A 21148-nucleotide genomic window follows, 5' to 3' on the forward strand; every position below is an offset into this window, starting at 1 on the left:
TGGTGGTATTTTTAAGATATAGGAGGAGAACCAGGAAAATGATAATAAATGGCCATGGCGACTATTTTTGAGAATAATTTTTCAAATAGTCCAACAGCTTGCCTTCAGCCTTGTCCTGGAAGGGATGGAGAGAGGGCTTGGTAAGGCGAGAGGGGCTGGCACTCAGCCCAGGCGGGGCTCTGCTATCGAATCCGTCATGGCTATCAGGACTGGGAGCTGGCCCTCATCTAAACACCATGACCTTTCACTTGTAAAGCTCAAATGGCAGCACTTAATTCTCTCCCGTTTGCACATTTCTACCAAATCCTTTCCCAGTGCCTGCTATCTGTGTTAAAGAGTTGACAAGTCACTCTCGGGCATATTTGCTAAGGCGGAAGTGCATGGAGATGGTCTCTGCATCTCTTGAGAACACTTGCGGGCTCAGGGGAAGCAGCACCCTGTGTCAGCTGCCATCATCACCTTCATCAGCATCATCGACATGTAAGTGTTCTGTTTTATTTTCCTTCCTTGGTTTCCAAAAAGTTGGGGGTGGGGGGCTCCTTTGTGGCACAGGGGTTAAAATCTCAGGGCTATCAAGCTTTTGCCAGCCACTGCAGAATGAGTTCCATCCCCGGCCAGGGAGCAACCCACATGGCACAGCAGACCTCTCCTGGCTCCCCCGCTGCTCCCCTCAGCAGTGTATTTCAGTAGATCCACCTGTTCTCCCCACTCTGTCTCTAGTGAATCCAATCTCCTCCTGTACCTCTGGCCTATACCCCAGTTCTTGTATGCATAAATAAATAAAAATACCTCTTCAAAAAAAAGTTAAGGGGGAGGAGTAATATAGAAAACTCAGTGGGGGAAAAAAGAGAAAGTGAAGGAAGATGGGACAGAGGAAATGAAGCGGGGAAGTAGAAACTGAATTGAAAGCAAAGTTTCATAATCAGCTACTAAGTAAAATGTACTTGGGACACTTTAAAACTCATTCCAGAATGTCTGGAGAATTTTTTAAAAGCCCAGTCGTAGCATTATCTAATAATAAAAGTGGAAATTAATAGAAGTTAAGCAAAACCTGCTTATTTCACTTTAGGGTCACAGGTGGCCAGAACCTATCCAGGTAACTCAGAGCACAGGGTGGGACCCAAGCCAGGGCAGGACGCCCTTCCACCACAGGGGGCATACACACACACACTCTCTCTCTCTCTCTCTCTCTCTCTCTCTCTCTCTCTCTCTCTCTCTCTCTCTCTCTCTCTTTCTCTCTCTGACTGGGACAATGGAAATGTGTCAATGATATCAATAATCTTCACATACACACTGTGGGACATGCCAACATGGGAAAACCAATGCAAACATGGGAAGAACATGCACCTTCCACACACAGTCACCCCAGTCAGGAATCAGGTTTTTTCCCCGCCCCCATCAATGTTATAGTGAAACAATATTGAAAGAAATGAGTTCAAGCACTGACTGTAGCTTATTATTTATTACAGAAAGATACGAATAATTCAATGGTTTTGGTTTCAATCTTTTTACTACTCCAGACTAGTCTTCAAAAGCAGGACAACTGGTCTCAATGATCCTATCTCATCAGAAATATTTGTCCTCAGCATTTATAAAGGCTGAATGAAAGAACTCGAAGAGCAGTTCTGAATTGTTAACAAATGTGCAGCTATTGTCTGGTCATTACCCAATGTCACGTAGGAGAGTGCATTCTGCAAAACACTCTCAGATTTAATTGTAGGAAAAACCTTGTCTGTGCATATGAAAATACTTCTTTATTTGGTTGCAGAACAGAAATGATGTAATCTAACACATTTCCCTCTGTGTCTTAGTTTTCTTGGACCAAGATAAGGAAAAATTTTAAAAATAACCCCGCTGTATCTATCCCACTGAAATATATTTCCAAGGAAAGAATTTCTGTAAAATATTAGTCACTGAGTACAAATACTGTATCTTCATGGATTTCATAAATTCTAGTATTTGAAATTATCTTCCACACAAAAATTGAATTATTCATTTTTCAAATTAAGTTTATCTACCCGGGACCTTTCATATGTCAGTTTACTCATTGAAGAGGGATAAACTACAGAACACTGACATTAGTCTAGTTTAGCACTACCATGACAATACAGACTTCCATACCTGTACTAGGGCAGATTGTATTTTGTGAAGATGCTACATCAACAAAAGTCTCCCATCTCATAGCTCCCACCATGATGGCATCTGTATTTTTCTCTTTCTTGAATCCAGGGAGGGACTTATGATAGCCCCTTCCAACAGAGTATGGGGGACATGATATTCTTTGACTTCTCAAGCTATGTCACTGAAGGTGGCAGTTTCCATCAATCATGCTTCTGGGGACTCCTGAAGCTACCAGGCTGGAGGGATCATGTCAAAAGTCTACTTAGAGTTAATGGAAGATGTTCAGGATATAAAGAACCTCTCCAGCTTCCCACTGACTCAGGCTTCCAGGCTGGCCCCAGACACTTGAGTTAAGAAGTTGTAGTGATGCTGTCTCCAGCACTATGTGGCTAGCATTTCACCAGCAACCCCAAGCCAGGACTATACATCCAAGCCCTAACTCCTGACCCACTGAAATGTGAGAGAAAATAAATCAGTATTGTTTTAAGCCACTATGTTTTGGGGAGATGGGTTATACACCCAGTAACAAATTAATATACAATCATGGGAAACAGACATCGAGTTCCATGGCTTACCTCATTGATTTCAGTCCGATCCTCACTGTTGTACACAATTCGATAACCACTGATCTTTTTTGAAGCTGGGTCCCAGGCTAACCGAGCACTGTTAGAGCCAACATTGGAGATTCTCAAGTTTCTTGGTGGACTTAATGGCACTTTGCGGTAAATGGAATAGAAAATGATTAAAAATATGAAACATGTAAAAAAAGACAACTCAATATACTTGACTTCTGAACTACTTACATATGAAAGACTTCACCCAGGTAATAACTTACAACCCCAAAATAACCAGTGAATTATCTCATAAGAATCAATAATACATTCAAATTTACAACAAAAAAGTCTTTCTTGTAGAGGACAAATAGTAGAAATAAATTACATATACTTAATTAGTAAGATTAAAGAAAATTTTCCCTTCCCTTCCTATATGGTCATGCTAATATTATAGCCTCATGTAAATATGAAACCAATGGATCAGAAAGCAGAACACCTGACCAGATATTAATTCTTACTCTACTCAGTTTTCATATGATTCTAGCAAAGTCACTGTACATTTCCTTCCCGGCAATAAAATTATGAATTTTCTTATATTACAATGAACTCTAGATATTTCCCCCTAAACCAGTATTTCCAGTTCAGAATTCTGCCATTTACTCCCATTCTCTTTACTGTAGCATTCCATCCAAGTGACACAACTACTCACGTGTTGTTTCTTGTCCAGTAACAGGATCACTGGCCTCTTCCCCAAACATAGCATAAACCGTGACCGTGTATTCTGTGTTGGGCAACAATGCTCTTAGTTCAATGTCTGTGCTGGTCTCTCCAATTTTCATCTGAAAAGAGCACCCATTATCAGTCAGTTTGCTGACGTGTATTGTTCATGCTGAATGGAAGTGAATAAAGGTGAGACTCTGGAATGAAAATGTGTCTCCTGGGGCCTCTCTGGCAGTGTAGGGATTAATTGTCAGCGCTAAATTGTTATGGCCTGAGTTCAATCCCCAGACAGGAAGATGACACATATGGTGCAGCAGACCTCTCCTGTCTCGCCTGCTGCTCCCCTCAGCAGTGTATTTCAGTAGATCTACCAGTTCTGCTCCCCACTCTGTTTCTGGTGAATCCTCTTATATCCCCCTACCTCTGGCCTATACCCCAGTTCTTCTATGCATAAATAAATAAATCTTAAAAAAAAAAAGAATGTGTATCCTCACTACTCCTGGATGAAACATCACAATTTTTGATCCATGTCAATTGATACTAGGAGCAGCTACTATGGAACCACATAAAACTGAACACACCCCATGTGCTCTTTTCAGATAACTCTTTACATCTAGACAAGGGGCAACAATGTCGTAAGCCAATGTTACCTCGATAAAATAATTAACTGACTTAAAAAGAAAATTACCCTATGGGGAAAAAATGAATTGAAGAAGACTATTAACCAACTGCTAACAAAGGCTCTAGGTGGTGGGATTATAAGTCTTTTGTTCCCTTTTGTTAATGTGGATTTCCTAAATTTTACATATAAATATTTATAATTTTTTTTAAAAAAGTCTATTTCAAGGAAGTCAGAGTTTACAGGACCCTGATGGGCAGTGGGTAGTTACCTCTTTTTCATCCCCAGCCAGACCCTCCGTGAGAGGCGCATAGAGGACCAGGTATCCCGAGGCCCCCTCCACCGCATTCCACTTCACCCTCAGGCTGTTCTCAGTCACGTCGTACAGTTCAAGGTTGGAAGCCATGGGCAGAGAGACTGCAAGAGGAGATTTTAGGGAAACGTTCAACCAGTGGTCCATGTGCTTGCTTATTTCAAAGTAGCTATGGGTTAGCATCTATAAAGTAAACATAGCTTGTGTTCCAGGTGATTTTTATTTTTAAATCTGTTCATGTAGCCACGTCAGCCCCTTCTGGGAAGGTAAAAAAAGTGAATGCTGTGGCCGCCCTGGTGACCTAAGGGTTAAGTCTCAGCACTATCTCTCTGCTGCCTGAGTTTGATCCCTGGCCTGGGAGCTGACCCACATGGCACAGCAGACCTCTCCTGTCTTGCCTGGTGCTCCCCTCAGCAGTGTATGCCAGTAGATATGCCTGTTCTGCTCCACGCTGTGTCTCCGGTGAATCTTCTCACCCCCTGCCTCTCTGGCCTACACCCCAGTTCATGTATGCATAAATAAATAAATAATTTTTTAAAAATAATGTAAGAATATAGTGAATGCTTAAAAGAACAAATGACACTTTTGACTTTCTTATATCCCACTCTGATGCTGGGCACTTGTCTCTGGGGGCCAGCTAAGAGCAGGGAGACAATGCTGACCAAGCCCAGGCACCCATCACCAAGCACAGGACCTTGCTCGCAGCAGTCATTAAAACCCACAGTTGGGTCACCGGTCAACAACAGAAAGGGTGACTAGATGAAACGTGTACATGAATCAATATAAGTCAACACATCCAGAGGCAGTTGTGACACATGACTAAGTCAGCAGCAATAGGATTTGAGACAAATGCAATAATTAAGAAAGAAGATTGGCCATATTTGAGAAGGGAAAAGGGATTAAGGATAAATTGCCAGTTCCTGGCTTAAATGCAGCCAACAAGAACGATGAAACATTGTTTACCAGCATAATTCTAGGCCCTCCCAATCGGCCCTAACTGCTTCCCTAACTGCAAAGTCAATTCTAGCTCTTTGCTTCCAGGGCAGCCCCTGTCCTACTTGCACTGGTGTGCCTGTGGAACTTCATTGCACTAATTTCTTTTCATGTTTTGTGTTTGCAGTACTTCTCTTACGAGACTACAACATCTTAAAGAGTAGAGCTTGTCACTAAATTATTTCTGCAAGAGAAGAAGGGGCTATTAACACCTGTCCTACAGATTATCGCCATGGATAAAGCAAACAATTTGTTGGTGTGGAGTGTGGTTGCCATGATGCCTGGCACATGGCGAGGGGTGTTGTTTATACTGTGAATGCTCTAGCAGAGGCAGTTTTTAGATCATTTTTAGATCAACTCTGCATAGTGCTTATCATGTAGTAAGAACTCAATTTTTTAAAGATGATTAATTCCCAGGATTTTCTGATTATTATGAGTGTGTGGGGGGGGGGGTATGGGTGTGGGTGTGTGTGTGTGTGTGAGAGAGAGAGAGAGAGAGAGAGAGAGTTCATGCTTAGATAAGGAATTATTTGTATTAAGAAGTTTATTTTAATCACAGTGATATGAATAATGATGATTAATGTTATTTAATTCTGTTTACATTTTTCTACTGGGCAGGAACGCCATAGACCTCCTTCTCTACTGACAAACTGCAGCCTAGGGCTTGGTTCATAACATACCATCATTTAATATTTGCTTATTAAATGAATAGATGCATTTTGCACCATTCACCATTAAGGCTGTTCTTTCCTGGACATACCCAAGCATGGTAGCATCCTTCCCAGATTAATAGCTGCCAAACTGCAGGTTTTGCATGGTGACTTTTTCTATGAATCTGATTCCAAGTAAGCTGAATTGAAGTTTAGTATAAATTACCTAAGTAACACTGTACAAAATGGTTAGTAGGGTAGAATTTAAGACGTACGTGTAGTTTCGGTTCCCCGGAGGGCTTCGCTAGCAGAGTGGGCATATATTGCAAAGACTGCTATCTGATATTCAGTTAAAGACATCAAGTTCTTCAGTACCGTGGAAGATACACTTCCATCCACCACCACCTGTTTAAAGAACATTCAAGGAATAAGAGCGTGCAAGTCCCTTATTGATTCACCACAGATAGAAATTATGTCATTCCCAGCTTAATTGTTACCTTATTCACAACAAACTAGTAACAGTTGACATGTGATAATTTTCTGTGGAAGTCTTGGAAGCACATAAAAGGCTTATTAGTGATGAAATAGAGCTAATGGAAGCACTCTGATTTTTTAGTCCATAAATTTAAACCTCCATAGCCTACTACTCTAATACTTTAAAAAAAAACATGAATCCTAGCACAATACAAAGGAAAACTGAGAAACTTGCTGAGGTCAACCAGAGGTCAGAACAACAAACGTCAGCACTTCCAAAAAAGGGAAGGGTAGATTTCATTACTTTTTAACATATTGCCTACAAATTGTTATGTCAAAAAATGGGAAATGGAAGGATCCAATTGTTCAGTAAATAGGCATTTCCTATTTTGTACACATGTGTTGACCAACCCATTAAAAAAAAAAAAAAAACTAAATACTTTCTTAAGGCTTCCCTGTTCCACTAATCCCCACAGTTGTCGAAGAGACCCCAAACTCTGGAGGAAAATGGACTCTGTGATTGCGTAATGTGGAGTACATAGGCTACATTAAGGCAGAAACTTCAGACCACCCCCCAAATACAGAATACATGAAAAGCAGAAAGGATCCTGGCCAGAGCATTAAGTACTGATTCTTTCTGTTTTGAAACTCATTAACCTTTTTTTTTAAGTCAAAATAAGCCAGTTATGAATGGATGCAGGACCAATTCTAAGGCTTGTTTAGCAGAGGTGAAAGGAGATATAAATATCACACCAGAAAGATGGGAGAAGATCGTAGGGACATGGAAATGTACTTCTGTGAAATAATATTAAATGTTGTGACAGAATATTGTCCTTGTCATATATTTCCATCTTGTTCTACTATTGTAGAAGGCTTGAGAGGCTGAAAATGGTTTGAAAATACTGTCTCATTACCTCATCTGGTTTTCCACCCCTGGTAGGATAATACACAACTCTGTATTTTTGCACATTTCCTGGGGAATGAGTCCAGTTAACCATGAAGCTTCTGGCAGTGACTTCAGAAATAATCAGCTCCGTAGGTGGCCCAATGGTGGCAAGGGCTGAGGCTAAATTAAAAAAACACATAAAATGAAGAGTTTTCTGAAAGTTATTTCTTATGAACTTAAAGAGCTCTGTTAGTCATAAGTGACTGTTGATTTTATGTTGCCTCTAAGATTTTCACCTCTAGATAAGTTGATTCAGTTATTCATTCTCCATTTATTCATAGAAACATTTAAGTGTCTATTAGGTACCAACCACTGTGCTAGGTTCTCAAGATATACACTTAAATTAGACATAGTCCTTGATGCCAAGAAACTTTCTCAAAGTCAATACTATAGAACAGCCAAAACAAAAACAAAACTACAACTTGAGAACATTTGTATCTATAGGTACTCTTCTGAGTTCTTCAGAGGTATTATCTCATTTAATTCTCAATATTTAATTATTACTAGAAGCCGTAAAACCAAGGTGATGAAGTTAAAGACTTGCTAATCTTCACATTAGTTAAGTATCAGAGCAAAAATTGATATTGGGCTTCTAGGGGAAATAAAAGCTTATATTATTAAGCATCAGAAATACAGTGTCTATACTTCAGTTCAATTAAGGACCAACATCTAAAAGTAAAAAGAGAAAGCAACATATATTAAAAGCCCACTATGAGCTAGACACTCTATAAGCACTTTGTGTGTGTTACGTACATGTTAGAGTAAATAATTCATTAACAGATTTGTGATATAGAAAGTTTAAAGTCCTTGAACCTTAGGATTCTCTTATCTTCTGGGATCACTTACCCAGAAGGACTTTAGTAACATAATAGTGGAAACACATAGTTATTAATCACCAACTTTGGCCAGAAACTGGTAGGAGTGGCTTTATCAATATCAGAAAAAGTAGACTTAAGAGCAAAGAAAATTACCAGAGACAGAGAGTGACATTACAAGACGATAGTTAGCGTACCAAGAAGACAAAACCTCCTAAATATGTATACAACAAAGAAATATAATGTATATAAAGTAGAAATTGATAGAATTCAAATAGACAAATCCACAATTGTAGATGGAGATTTTAACATCCCTCCTCCTCCATTACTGAAAAGACAACTAGACAAAAAAGTTAGTAAGATTTATCAACCATCAGGATCTATTCAAAACTTACATCACGTAAGACGACATATCCTTTACAAACACCCATAGGCCAAATACAAAGATAAATCATATGCTTAGTCATAATACAAATCTCAGCAAATTTAAAACAACTGAAATCATATTCTCTTAGGAGAATAAATGACTCTTTAAAATGTCAACATAAAAAAATGGTAAAAACTTTCATTAATCCACCATAGACATTTTTGTACAGGGTAATAACCACAGGCACAGAATGGATGACTTCTGTCACTCTTTTACCTTTGATCTCCTTGTCCTGTTCTTCCACCCTGGAGCAGACCGTTCTGGTCAGGCTCTCCACAACTGTGTGCATCAGGTCAAACTCAGCAACATTGTAGACATGCGTGCTGTCAGGCTCAGAGGCAATCTCCTGTAGCTCATTCTCATCCGCGTTTTTCACCCCTGGTATTGGAGAGAACAGGGACAGTGGTGACATTCATGCTCCATTTGAAAAGGCAGCTTCTGTTGCCTCGTCTCAAGAGATTCAGCTGGTTAGTCTCCTCTATAACTAAGTATCTGCTCATTTAAAGGGGAATCCATCATGTCAGATAGTTTCTAAAAGTCACATTCAGAATTACTTTTCAATAATTAGATCTTAATTTCATTCAGTATATACTCACAGGAAGATAATCAATGAAATTAATTTCTGTCTTGCATGAATGTTGCAGAATAATAGTAATAAACCATTCTTCTAGACTATCAGGGCTTCAGCTTTAAATCTATAAAATTAATTAAACTGAAAGATACTGTCAGGACAAAACATATGCATATAGTCATTATCATTATTATCACTATATAGCCTTAAGAGGAGGCTTGGAAAATTATAACATACTCAAATGCAATTGGCTAAGACCACTGTGATTTTGCTAACAGAAATGTAGATGCTCTAGTTCTTCCACAACATTTATTGAATTCCAGTACTACAGGTCAAGCTCAATGCTGGATGTTTGGAAGACAGCAGAAACAAAGAGCTTATCCAACATTTCCAGTCTATCTTCACACACTATGTGCTTGCTATATCCAAGCACTGCAGTGCTTTACATCTATAAAAACAGTTAATCTTCACCACCAAACCTATATGTTTGGTGCTATTGTTTCACCCACATTACATGCGTAAGCTGATGCACAGAGAGGCTAATTAATCTGCTCATGGAAACACAGGCAGGTGATCTAACTCCAAAGTCAGGCTTTTAACCCCTATATCATATTGTCTTTTGAAGATTTGCATTAAATGAATATTTACCCAAAAGCAGAAATAGAAAGGGAGAGACATAGGATTGGGTTTTATGGTACATAAATGTATTGGAGGTACTTTTCTCTTAAGCAATCAAGGAGAATTTTTTTATGAATCTCCGTCTTTCCAATCATCTGAGGATGTTAAGAAGAAATTACGGAAGCAGTGAAGATTACCTGGGGCAACATAAATTAATCTTAGATGCCTGCTATACAATTTAATTTAACTTCCAACTTCCACATATTGAGTAACAAAGCAATGGTTGTCTCTGATTATTGGGACCACTGATAATAGCCAATATGAAATGTCTTCAGAACCCTGTTTGGAACTTGCTGGGGCATTTTGACTTGTATCTCAGTGTTGCTTAGGAATCAGACTTTCTTTTTCTGCTGAGAAAGTTTTCCAGTCTCTACTAAAGAGAAAACCTCCCCACTGCCAAAGAAAACCAAAACATTTTAATCAAGAGGAAAGTTGCATCATCTACTATTTTGGAGTTCTGAATTTGCACCACATACATCCTTCCACACAAGAATAATACTTTATTCAGGACTATTTTCAAAGAACTAATACTGCATATCTAGGACTTTTTGCTTTCTTTAAATATAGCCACAGCACCTTATTCCTTGAAAATGATAAATTAATTCTTCCCTATATTACCGGAGAAGAGAGAGCTGTAAAGTGATACTAAAGAGAAAGTCTTGACTAATGGAAAGGTAACAAGCACCTACCTAGCTTTTGCACACTACTTTATGTTTTTCACATTTTATGTTTGATTGCTCACACTATAGGATTCATGGTGGTAATCTTCACTTCCATTTTAAGGAGTAGGAAGTTGAGCGCAGGTCACATGACTGGTTATGATTAAAGTCAGAACCAGAAAGTCCTTGCTCTCCAGAAGGAGTCCTTCACCCTACAAATGGTCTTAAGGAGTCTATTTTTACTGTTGAAACATGCCCTAGGTAACACGTACCTATGGCAAACAGTTCTACACCAGAATCGCGAAGGTTTCTGGATGGTGGAATAATATCATCTTGGGACTTTCCATCTGTGATTAAAATGCCAATTTTGGATACTCCAGTCCTTGCTCCTGCTTCTGGCTTAAAGCTATTTTCAAAGATGTAGTTCAAGGCAAGACCTAGAAGAAAACAAGACAAAAATAAACAAAACCAACCATGGCTTATAAAAATTCTTCCAATTCTACAACATGAAACCACAAGAGGAATGACTTTATTGAGAGCTAAGAGAGTTTTTATTACATGTGAACTCTCATCTTTTCTTTTTGCAACAAACTTTTTCTTGACAGATCTGATGGAAGAAGTAAAAATCAACCAGAATAGAGGTAATAACAATAATTAAATTCTGCATCACTTCAGAAATTAATATCATTTATAGAGAAAAAGTCATTCAATCCATGGCCAGAGGAGGCTGACAGGTTTGTACACAAGGAAATTTAAGTCTTTATAAGTTTACGATGAAGAAAGTCAGTCTCAGCTGCAAATATTATCACTATGCTTTCAATTTTGTTCATCGTGTTCTAAAGAATCAAAAATTCTTTCCTTTGCTCTAATTTTTTAGGAGTTGTGTGGGCAGCTTTAACGTGGTAATTGAATTTCTACTTTTTGAGTGTGCTACTTTTCACCCAGAAAAAAATAAGAAATGTTGCAATATTATAGGATATATGTTTAATAACTCTTTGTTGTATTAACAAGAATTTCATTAGCTTATGCCTCAAGCGGGGGATTGATCAGATTTTAGTGATCTGTTTCATCAGCATCTACATTGTTTAAACTGAGCACCCAGGGACCTCCCTGGTGGCACAAGGGATTGAGCACAGCACTATGAAGCAATCTACAGGCTCTGCAGTACGAGTTCGATGGCCGGATGGCCAGGGAGCAACCCACATGGCACAGCAGACCTCTCCTGTCTCGCCTGCTGCTCCCCTCAGCAGTGTATTTCAGTCGATCTGCCTATTCTACTCCCCACTCTGTCTCTGGTGAATCCTCTCACCAACCCTCATCTCTGCCCTGTACACAGCTTTTGTATGCATAATAAATCCTTAAAAAAATTTAAAAATATTAATAAACTGAGCACTCACATGGTGTGCCTGGAAGGAAACAGAATGTAATGAGGTTAAAGTCTGTGCTGTCTTCCTGTCTTCCTTGATTGAGAATTACAATCTAAATATTCTTACATTACTCCTTTATCAAAAATAGCAGTGAGCCAAAGATTCACAAATATTTTCATGATAACTAATAATTGCAGAAAAAGGGCCAAGAAAATACCTTGGAAATAAAGTAGAGATAAAGTAGACATTTGCTTTCTCTTAGATGCAGGGTGGTTGGAGGAGAAAAGAGGTGAAATGAGAGGAGGGAAAATGAACTGACAGGCTGAAACGGCTATGGAAGGGTGTCAGCCTTTAGGCTTGCTCAGTTTTCTTTCAGCCCAGGAAGTCACATCATATTCACCTGGGAAAAGGAATGAGATGTCTGGGTTTTAACTCTTGGAGTCGAGTTTGGGGTAAGTGTGATCTAAGAATTTTAAAGGCTAGCTGGGTTTTAAAAAGCGCTATCCTAAGGCTTACCAAGTGGCAAAAGAAATGATGACTCATCTTTATGATCATTAAGATATGTGGCTAAAACTCAGACTGAACAAAACATACCTGTTAGTGTATTTCCTCCCTTGTATGGGAGATTGCGGACAGCCTCGATTACCTCATCTTTTGTGCTGAAAGCATTCAAGTGCCATTCTATCCTGGGGTCACCGCTGTACTGTGCAAGACCTGGAAAAGAAAGATGAGAAGCCCCCAGAAAAGCCATGTGTTACTCAACGATCTAGTGGGCTATTCTAGAAAATAAAATGATGAAGGATCTAATCCTTATATTTTTTTTCTCTGGCTCACTATGTGCTTTCAAATAGAATTCCTAACATAAATTTAAGGAATTAGTTTGGATATATGTGGGGGCAGGAGGAAAGTAAATAGTTTCTAGTCATTTAGAAGTAAACATCCAATTGGATACCTGGCAGTTCAAAAACAGATCTGATCATGTTTGTAGGTAACAAGCCTTGATATGTTTGTTTTTATTTCAAAGGAATGATTTTTCTTTTAATGGCTATTTCCTATTAATGACTATTTAAAAGTTAAATTATAGGTCTTTATATAACAAAGTGGATATTTGATCAAAGATTAACAATATTTTTTTGCTTTTTATTAGAAATAATTTAGCAAAGATTATCTTGAACTAAAACATGACTACCTAGTTCTAATTTTCTTAATTCAACATTTCAATAGATTCAAATGTTTCTTTTAAATGAAAACTTCTTCCTGATAATTTCTTATACCAATTGTAACTTTAAGAGTTTCATTATTGCTACTATGATTATTATGCAGAGATTTTGACTTTTCAGAAAATCAAAATGCGTTCAATAATTAACTGAATGTCAGTGTCAAGACAAAATTAGTAGAAATATTTATCAATCCAAACTGGAGCATTTGGGAACATCACTATATGGATTTTATTGCGTGGAAAGTCACTTTGGAAAGAGCTTTTGAGATTTCTCAAGAAATTTTCCAGGGACCTCCCTGGTGGTGCAAGGGGTTAAGCAATGCACTATGAAGCAATTCAAAGCCTCTGCAGCACGAGTTCAATCCCCAGGGAGCTACCCACATGGTACTGTGGACCTCTCCTGTCTCTCCCACTGCTCCCTTCAGCAGTGTATTTCAGTGGATCTGCCTGTTCTGCTCCCCACTCTGTCTCTGGTGAATCTTCTCACCCCCCACATCTCTAGCCTGCACCCCAGATCTTGTATGCATAAATAAATAAATCTTAAAAAAAAAAAGAAATTTTCCAGCAGTTTTACACCAAGAACTGAATCCTGTCCCTAAGAGATGTACCAATACGTGTCTTCTCTGAGCCCACGTTGAAAGCTGTAACTAGGTTTTCTAAGAAAAGCCGAACCAATCTGAAGTTGAATCTTCCAATACTCCAGGAACCATCGACCAGGATGACAATATCAGCAATAGCTGGAGTTTCACAGAAAAACTTCACTTCTGTAGAGTACAAACCAGAAAAGCAAGTATGATACTTTGGAAACTTTTAAAACAATGAGTCTATTTTAATGTCTTTCAGATAGTTTAGTGCTAATACAATAAAATTCCCATTAAGGCAACCATATTTTTACAACCCTTCTCTTAAATGTATTTTTACAAGGAAAAATTTTGGTAACAGTCAGCCCCAGAGGCAGTGTTCTGGAAATAGTTAGCAAAACACTGGCAGGTTCACACCCTCCTGGCAACTCAAACCTTCTGGTATTTCAGAGAGTAGTGTCTGTGCAAAATCATCCAGCTTTGCATTTTAGCCTGCAGATTCTTTTCAGGAAAGGCCTTAGCAACACCAATGTGGGAGAGTCAGCAGAGATGGGAAGATAGCCAGGAAGCTCTCCTGCTCTGATAAGTCTGCTGCAGGAAGTGATAGGAGAGAAACACAGGCTTCCTGAATTCAAGGAAAAGTCAGTGCCCTGCGGAGATCTTTGCTGAAGTGGGAAGAAGCAAATCAAAAAAGAACCCAAGACCTTCCCCCAATTCAAATTCTTTTAGTTACAAATCTGTTGACAATAACATTTTGTTCCTAAAAATCATTTAAGTAATTGATTTTTAAAATGGCTCAGTTAGGTCTCAAAATAGGGATCTAGAAAAGGACATCTAGAACTAGTAGCACTACTCTAACTTCAGGATTTTTTTTCCTTTTTTTTTTTTTTAATTGAGATAGCAGTGGTTTACAGCTGTATATCATTGAAGGTTACACATCATACGCCTTTTCAGATAAATGTCATTATCCCATCCCTGACACCAAAGCCCCACAGTCCTCCAGCACAGCCCATTCCACAATTTGCTCCCCTAAACTTTACCTTCAGGGAAAGCTCCAGCAGCTGCTATCAGGATTGATGAGCAGGGGAACCCACAGAGGGGGAACTGGCTGATGATATAAAGTATTAACTGGGTGATAACCACTGCTTGCGTTCACAGAACCAAGGTACTAAAATATTCCTAAAACATTTAAGAATTCTTAAAAATTTCAGAGTATTGTTAGTCCCTGTAGTAGCAATAATTTGTACTTTAGCTTGTGCTAAAGAGGAGAGCTTAAATTCACTGAAATTTTATTTTAGGCCTAGAGATCGTGTGTGTGTGTGTGTACATGTACATGTATACACATGCATGCATCCCTTCATGTTCATTTCAACTCCTTGAAACTGTTCAGCAAATACCTAGTTTTTTTTCTAACATCACATTGACAATAAAGTATTTCAAATATAATTTTTATAGTGAACCCCAAAATATGGAAGTATTCATAAATAAATGGAATATATTGTTTTCCTAAGGGAAAAATATTTAAATGTCTATAGTTTATTATATCTCTGCACTTACCAGGCCACATTTTACCAAACAGACCTTGGTTTTTTCCTAGACAAAACTGTGCATGGAATACCTAGATCCTTTTACCAGATGGGGAAAAATGTATTTGCCAATGAAATACTCAGATACTCAGTAGGGCAGCTAAGCAGAACAGTTCAATCCAAAGTTTACATATTACATGTGTGGGCACCAACTTGTCTTTCTTTAATATAACCAAATACAAAGTCGCCCCCAATCCTACTATTTTAAAGCAGAATAATGCAGGAAATTATAGGATAGAAATGAATTTGTTTTTTAGAAATATTCAAGGAAAAATGACGTCTTATAAAGCTTTAAGAACCCATTTATCACAACTTTGATAAAGAAACTTACCTCAAATGAAGAGTAGTTTTCCTTCTCCCAAAATTATTGGGAATATTATTTCACTTTTTAAATAATTATTTGGATAATTGTGGATAGGGTCTCAGAAAAGGAGCAACTTCTCTGTGCTTATTTAAAAGAGAACCATAAAAATTGGTGTTTTCTTTAGGGTTTTTTTTTTTTCTCATGAATAACTTAAAAATATTTAATATCTTTAAATTTATTTTTTAATTTATAACCACATGATTTCTATCTTAGAGTGGAACGGTTACATATGAATTTTATGGTTACTGATCAAAATGACTCGAATGAGCTAAATGAAATTGGATACAATTTTAAAGTAGGATTTCATGAGTCAAAATGTTTTCAGTCCTAGGTGCTTATGTGAAAAACACATAAACCACTATTTTTTTTTTTTGCTGTTATCCAGTTTGTTAAAATTTTATTTTTTAAATTTTCTTTTTATTTATATATTTTTACATCATTGTTTATTTTTAAACAATGTTTGCTCCCCGCCCCCGTGTAGTCCCCACAGAATTTACTTCACCAATGCACCCCTGCACCATCACCTCAGTCCCCTGTGCTCCTCCCTCCCTCCCTCTGATCCCTCTCCCACCTCCTCCCCTGCAGGGTGTCTCTAAAAACCACTAATTTGAAGGGATAGATGCACTCCTATGTTCACTGAAGCTTTACTTACAATAACCAAGTTATGGAACCAGCCAAAGCGCCCATGGATGGAGGGATGGATAAGAAAAATGTGGTACATGCACAATGGAATAGTACTTATCCATTAAAAAGATGAACTTTTGGGCCTCCCTGGTGGTGCAAGAGGTTAAGATGCAACCTATGAAGCTATCTCCAGCCACTGCAGCACGAGTTCGATCCCCGGCCAGGGAGCTACCCACATGGTGCAGCAGACCTCTCCTGACTTGCCTGCTGTTCCCCTCAGCAGTGCATTTCAGGCAATCTGCCTGCTCTGTTCCCCACTCTGTCTCTGGGGAACCCTCTCACCCCCCACACCTCTGGCCTGTACCCCAGTTCTTGTATGCATAAATAAATAAATCTTTAAAAAAAAAAAAAAGGGCCTCCCCAGTGGCGCAGTGGTTGAGCACGGGGTTGCGAAGCTGCCCGCAGCCTCTGCAGCGCCGGTTTGATCCCCGGCCGTAGGCGAGGGTCCTACATGTCGCGCAGACCTCTCCTGCCGCCCGCTGCTCCCCTCAGCAGTGTACTTCGTCAGTCTGCCTGTTCTGCTCTCCGCTCTGGCTCTAGTGAATTCTCTCACCCTCCCATGCTTCCGACTGTACCCAGTGCTTGTATAAATAAATCAATAAATCTTTAAAAAAAAAGAAAAGATGAACTTTTACCATTTGCGGCAACACGGATGAAACTAAAGGGGATTATGCTAAGTGAAATAAGCCAAAAAAAGAAAGACAAATACTGGATGGTTTCACATATATGAATATAGAGAAACAAAACAAATGGTCAGATAAAACCACACCAATAACAACCCTAGAAAACTGACTATGGAATCAAGCTTGAAAGGGAGAAGGGGAAACAGTGTGTGAGGGGGGAGGGGACAATGGTCTAAGGCTGCCTTGGTGGTGGGTGTGGTGTGAGGATGCCCACTGAGGAGGTGTGACCCTATGCCTCTGAGTCCCGATCAATATTATAAAACAATGTCACCTCAATAAAAATAATTCTTCTGTCCACATAATTCACATTTCCAGCAGGGCACTAGAAAAATGTGCCATGATGACAGCTCAATGGAATATGACCTCTTCTCCCTGGCACACCACTAATTTGAGAGAGTGGATGACATTTTTAGGAGTCAGACATTGAGCCAGGTTTACCTGTCTTCCTAGAAATTTTCCCAATGCTGGATGCTAATCTGGATAGAAGAGAAGCCTATACTATTTTACTCACATTATTTTATTAAGTGGTCAGAAGATCTCATGATGATTTCAGGTCTGCTCTATGATTTATTTAATGGCTTTGAATTATTTTTCTCTATGCCACTAGCAAAATATCTAGCTAGGTTATTCATGATGTCAAAAGAGAAACTGTGGCCACAAAACCATTTTTCACTTAAGTCTCCTGTGAGGTCAAGTTCAAGTCTCCAAACCAACAGCAAAACAAAACTGCTAAAAATGGTGCAGAACTACTGGAAGTTGGCGTCCAACCTTGACATTGGCCACATCACTGAAAATACATCTTTTAAAAGAGTTGTCAAAGAGCCTAAAAGTTCTCAAGTGTTTTTCAATACACTACACATCCTGATTCTTACACCATTCCCATAAGGAGTCATTATTTGTCCTCGTTTTTTAGGAAATAAAATTGAGATTCAGAGAGACAAGTGAAAGGCTCAGTGGTTTATGAGCAGAAGCTGTAATTGGTAGATGCAGGACTGGATACCAGGTCTTCTAAATGCTTGCTCCATAGGCCTTGTTCAGTAGATAGTGCTATCACAGCTGCAGTTGTCCTCACATAACACATCGGGGAATGTCATCTGTCCTCTGGGACAATGCCATAAGTTGTCTGTCTAGCAGATGTGGAGCAAGGTCTGTATTTGGAGTTCATGTAAGTCACAATGAGCATGCTACTGTTTTGTTCAGTCATGGGGAAGACAGACCTTTCATCCTGAGATGACTACTCTATCTAAAGCAGCTCTCCCAACCCCTCTTCCTTTATTATGCTTCATTTTTCTTCACAAAACCTCCTAGAAATATCCTCTACAACACAAAGTTGATTTTGTGTCAACTTTGACCAGACATTGGGTCAAACATTATCCTGAGTGTGTCCGTGTGGGTGTTTCTGGAGAAGGTTAGCATCTGAGTCTGTAGACTTAGTAAAGCAAATGGCCCTCCCTGAGCTAGGTGGCCCTCACCTACCCACTGAAGGTCTGAGTAAGAGAGAACTGCTCTTCCCTCCTCTTTGAGCTGAAGGATCAGTCTCTTCCTGCCTTCAGCTTCAAACTGAAACACTGAATCTCAGGTCTGCCAGTTTGAGACTGGAACTTCCATCTTCATCACTCCTGGAACTCAGCCCTTTGGACAAGAACTGTAACCACTGGCTCTTGTGCCTGCCGACTGCAGAGGTTGGGAATTCTTAGCCTCCACAATCCCATGGAGGTTATAATATGATAGGCCATATATTAATATGATATATATTATATATATAATATTACTATATTACATGCTATCTTGGGCTTGACAGGGCTTGGCAGTCCTACCTTCCCTCCTTCCTTCCAAATATTTTCCTTCTGTGATAGGAGTTTACTGGCACAGTAACTAAATAAATCATGGGTACTTAAGGCTGTTTCCATAACTTGGTTGCTGTAATATTATATAATATATCATTATATATATTACACATATTATAATAAGTCAATAATATGACTATTTATACAGTAAACAGTAATTTATTTATTGACTATGGCAGATGCTTTTTATTACCTTTTTTTTCCCTTTGCAACAAGGAGACCTGTCATTTAGTGACTTTTTTTGTCAGATACTTTGCATATATCTCTCCCACTTAAGCCTGTTATCAATCCCGTAATGTAGGTATTATTCTCACTTCAAAAAGGAAAGTTTAAGTAATGAGAAAGGTTAAATAAACTGCCCATCATCACACGCAGAGCATGTGGGAAAGCTGGAATTCAAATTCAGGACTACTCCAAAATCTGAACCCTTTCGTTACTGTGCCAATAAACTCCTATCACAGAAGAGAAATGTTTGGAAGGAAGGGGAGGGGAGAGAAAAGGAGGGAGCGAAGGAGGGAAGTCAGGCAGGCAGGAAGGCTGAGTTTTGTAATTAAAGATAGCACGTAATTAAAGTCACCCACTTGTCTTATATCCAACCTCAGATGAATAACATCATGACAACTTGCGGGCATGTGAAGTCAAATCTCTGCAACACAGCCAAAAGAGCATTTCAGCTGTCACTCAAAGCCCTGCATCTTACCAGTCACTGCCAATACCCAAACACCACATTTGTCACATTTCTCCTCTGCTCATAAACTGTAAGGGACAAGGGGGAGACATGACAGCTGTCTTCAAATATTTACAGGGCTATCAGACAAAGGAGGATTAAGATGTTCTGTATGTTCACAAGGAAATATATTTCAACTTAGTTCAAGAAAGCCCTTCTTGACAGTCAAGATGTCCAAAGACCACTGACTTGGAAAGTGGTGAGATCTCTGCCAATGAAAGAAAAGCTGGTCAGCCCTCAGTGGCATGAATGAAGAGCCTCCACGATCCTCTTAATGGGTCAACAATGAATGGAAGAATCCTGGCTCATTTGAAGAGTATAAATTTGAACGCCTAATACATAATGGACACTGGTCCGTGATTATGAATTCTCAAGGGGACTGTTTCCCCGACTCAGTGCACAGCTATAAACAGAGGGTCTCCCTCACATTCTCCCTGTGTCAATCAATGAGAAGAGATTTTCTAGTTGACCTAGTGTTGTTGCTGGTACATGTCAACTGCCTAGATAATAACAATTACAATCACAATGAGAATAAGGAGGGGGAGGAAAGAAGTAGAAGAAAAAAGAAAACAATGATGAAAGAGAAGAAGGAAAAGAAAAGAAACACTAAATATTTACAGACCACACTCTGGGCCAGGCATCCTTCTAAACCTTTCAATCCATGAATTTCAGCCCACGACCTGATCCCAAAGTCCAATTAGGACCAAATTACTTCCTCCCCCTCACTTCTAAAAGTCAAGATCTAGCCAGCATTGACCTACAAAGCCTACCTGTCCCCTATGTGTTAATTGTTATTCTGACTCCTGCCTCATAGAAATTGAATTTTCTCACCAGTCCCATTCTTACCAAACTGAACTCACAGTCTTAGGCTTGGCAGAGCAAAGACTTAGAATAGTGATGGAAAATGTGTGAAATTTTAAATTGGTCTTTTAACTGTGAACCAAGAATCCTAAAAGTATTAATGGGAAGTAAATAATTCCAGTAAGTGAAAATACACTTTGAGAATAATTATGTGTCTTGGTTCTGCTCAGCTGTAAGGGCTGGACATAATTCAAAAAGGGTTTTTCTTTAATAGGGTGCATGTGTTGAGACCTTACTGGATCATGTACATCTCATGAGGGTAGAAGCATGCTTTCTGTGATCACAAATGACTAACTCAGAGCTTAGCACAAGGGGCTCATCACCAAAATTCCTCTCTGCATTTATTGTTAAATGAATAAAATAAAAAATGTTGTTCTGAGTGCATGACTTCATGCAAACTATACAGTCTAATACTAACAGCAAATACTTATGTAAGCACTTGCTATGGTCTAAAAACCTTATTCCTATTCATACATTTCATTCTCATACTTTTGAGAATTCTCATGTTTCAGGTAAAAATATATCAACTTCAATTGTAAAAAGCAATATAAAAGATGAACTTTCGTGTGAGGAGCCAGAGGGGAGCGGAGAAGTTCACCCAAGATGCTGGCCAGTCCCAGCAACACAGTGTCCGAATACATACGACAAATTAGAAAACTTTAAACATTCTAAAGGAAAGATCAGCAAAC

At 39.0% G+C, this 21148-nt stretch overlaps 1 protein-coding gene across 2 annotated transcripts in view; it reads right to left on the reverse strand.

Annotated features, from left to right (window-relative positions):
- The window catches only part of COL14A1 (collagen type XIV alpha 1 chain), a gene marked incomplete at both ends in the record, with an annotated part of 147086 nt that overhangs the window by 110719 nt on the left and 15219 nt on the right, over positions 1-21148 (reverse strand). For both annotated transcript variants that reach the window (XM_084229787.1, XM_084229786.1), the window contains 9 exons: positions 2697-2836; positions 3385-3514; positions 4286-4431; positions 6246-6375; positions 7359-7510; positions 8849-9010; positions 10813-10977; positions 12502-12621; positions 13735-13890. In XM_084229787.1, the coding sequence (XP_084085913.1) occupies positions 2697-2836; positions 3385-3514; positions 4286-4431; positions 6246-6375; positions 7359-7510; positions 8849-9010; positions 10813-10977; positions 12502-12621; positions 13735-13890 (1301 nt within the window). The remainder of the gene's footprint in view (positions 1-2696; positions 2837-3384; positions 3515-4285; positions 4432-6245; positions 6376-7358; positions 7511-8848; positions 9011-10812; positions 10978-12501; positions 12622-13734; positions 13891-21148) is intronic.

Source organism: Talpa europaea, assembly GCF_964194135.1.
Source record: "Talpa europaea genome assembly, chromosome: 3".
NCBI lineage: Eukaryota > Metazoa > Chordata > Mammalia > Eulipotyphla > Talpidae > Talpa > Talpa europaea.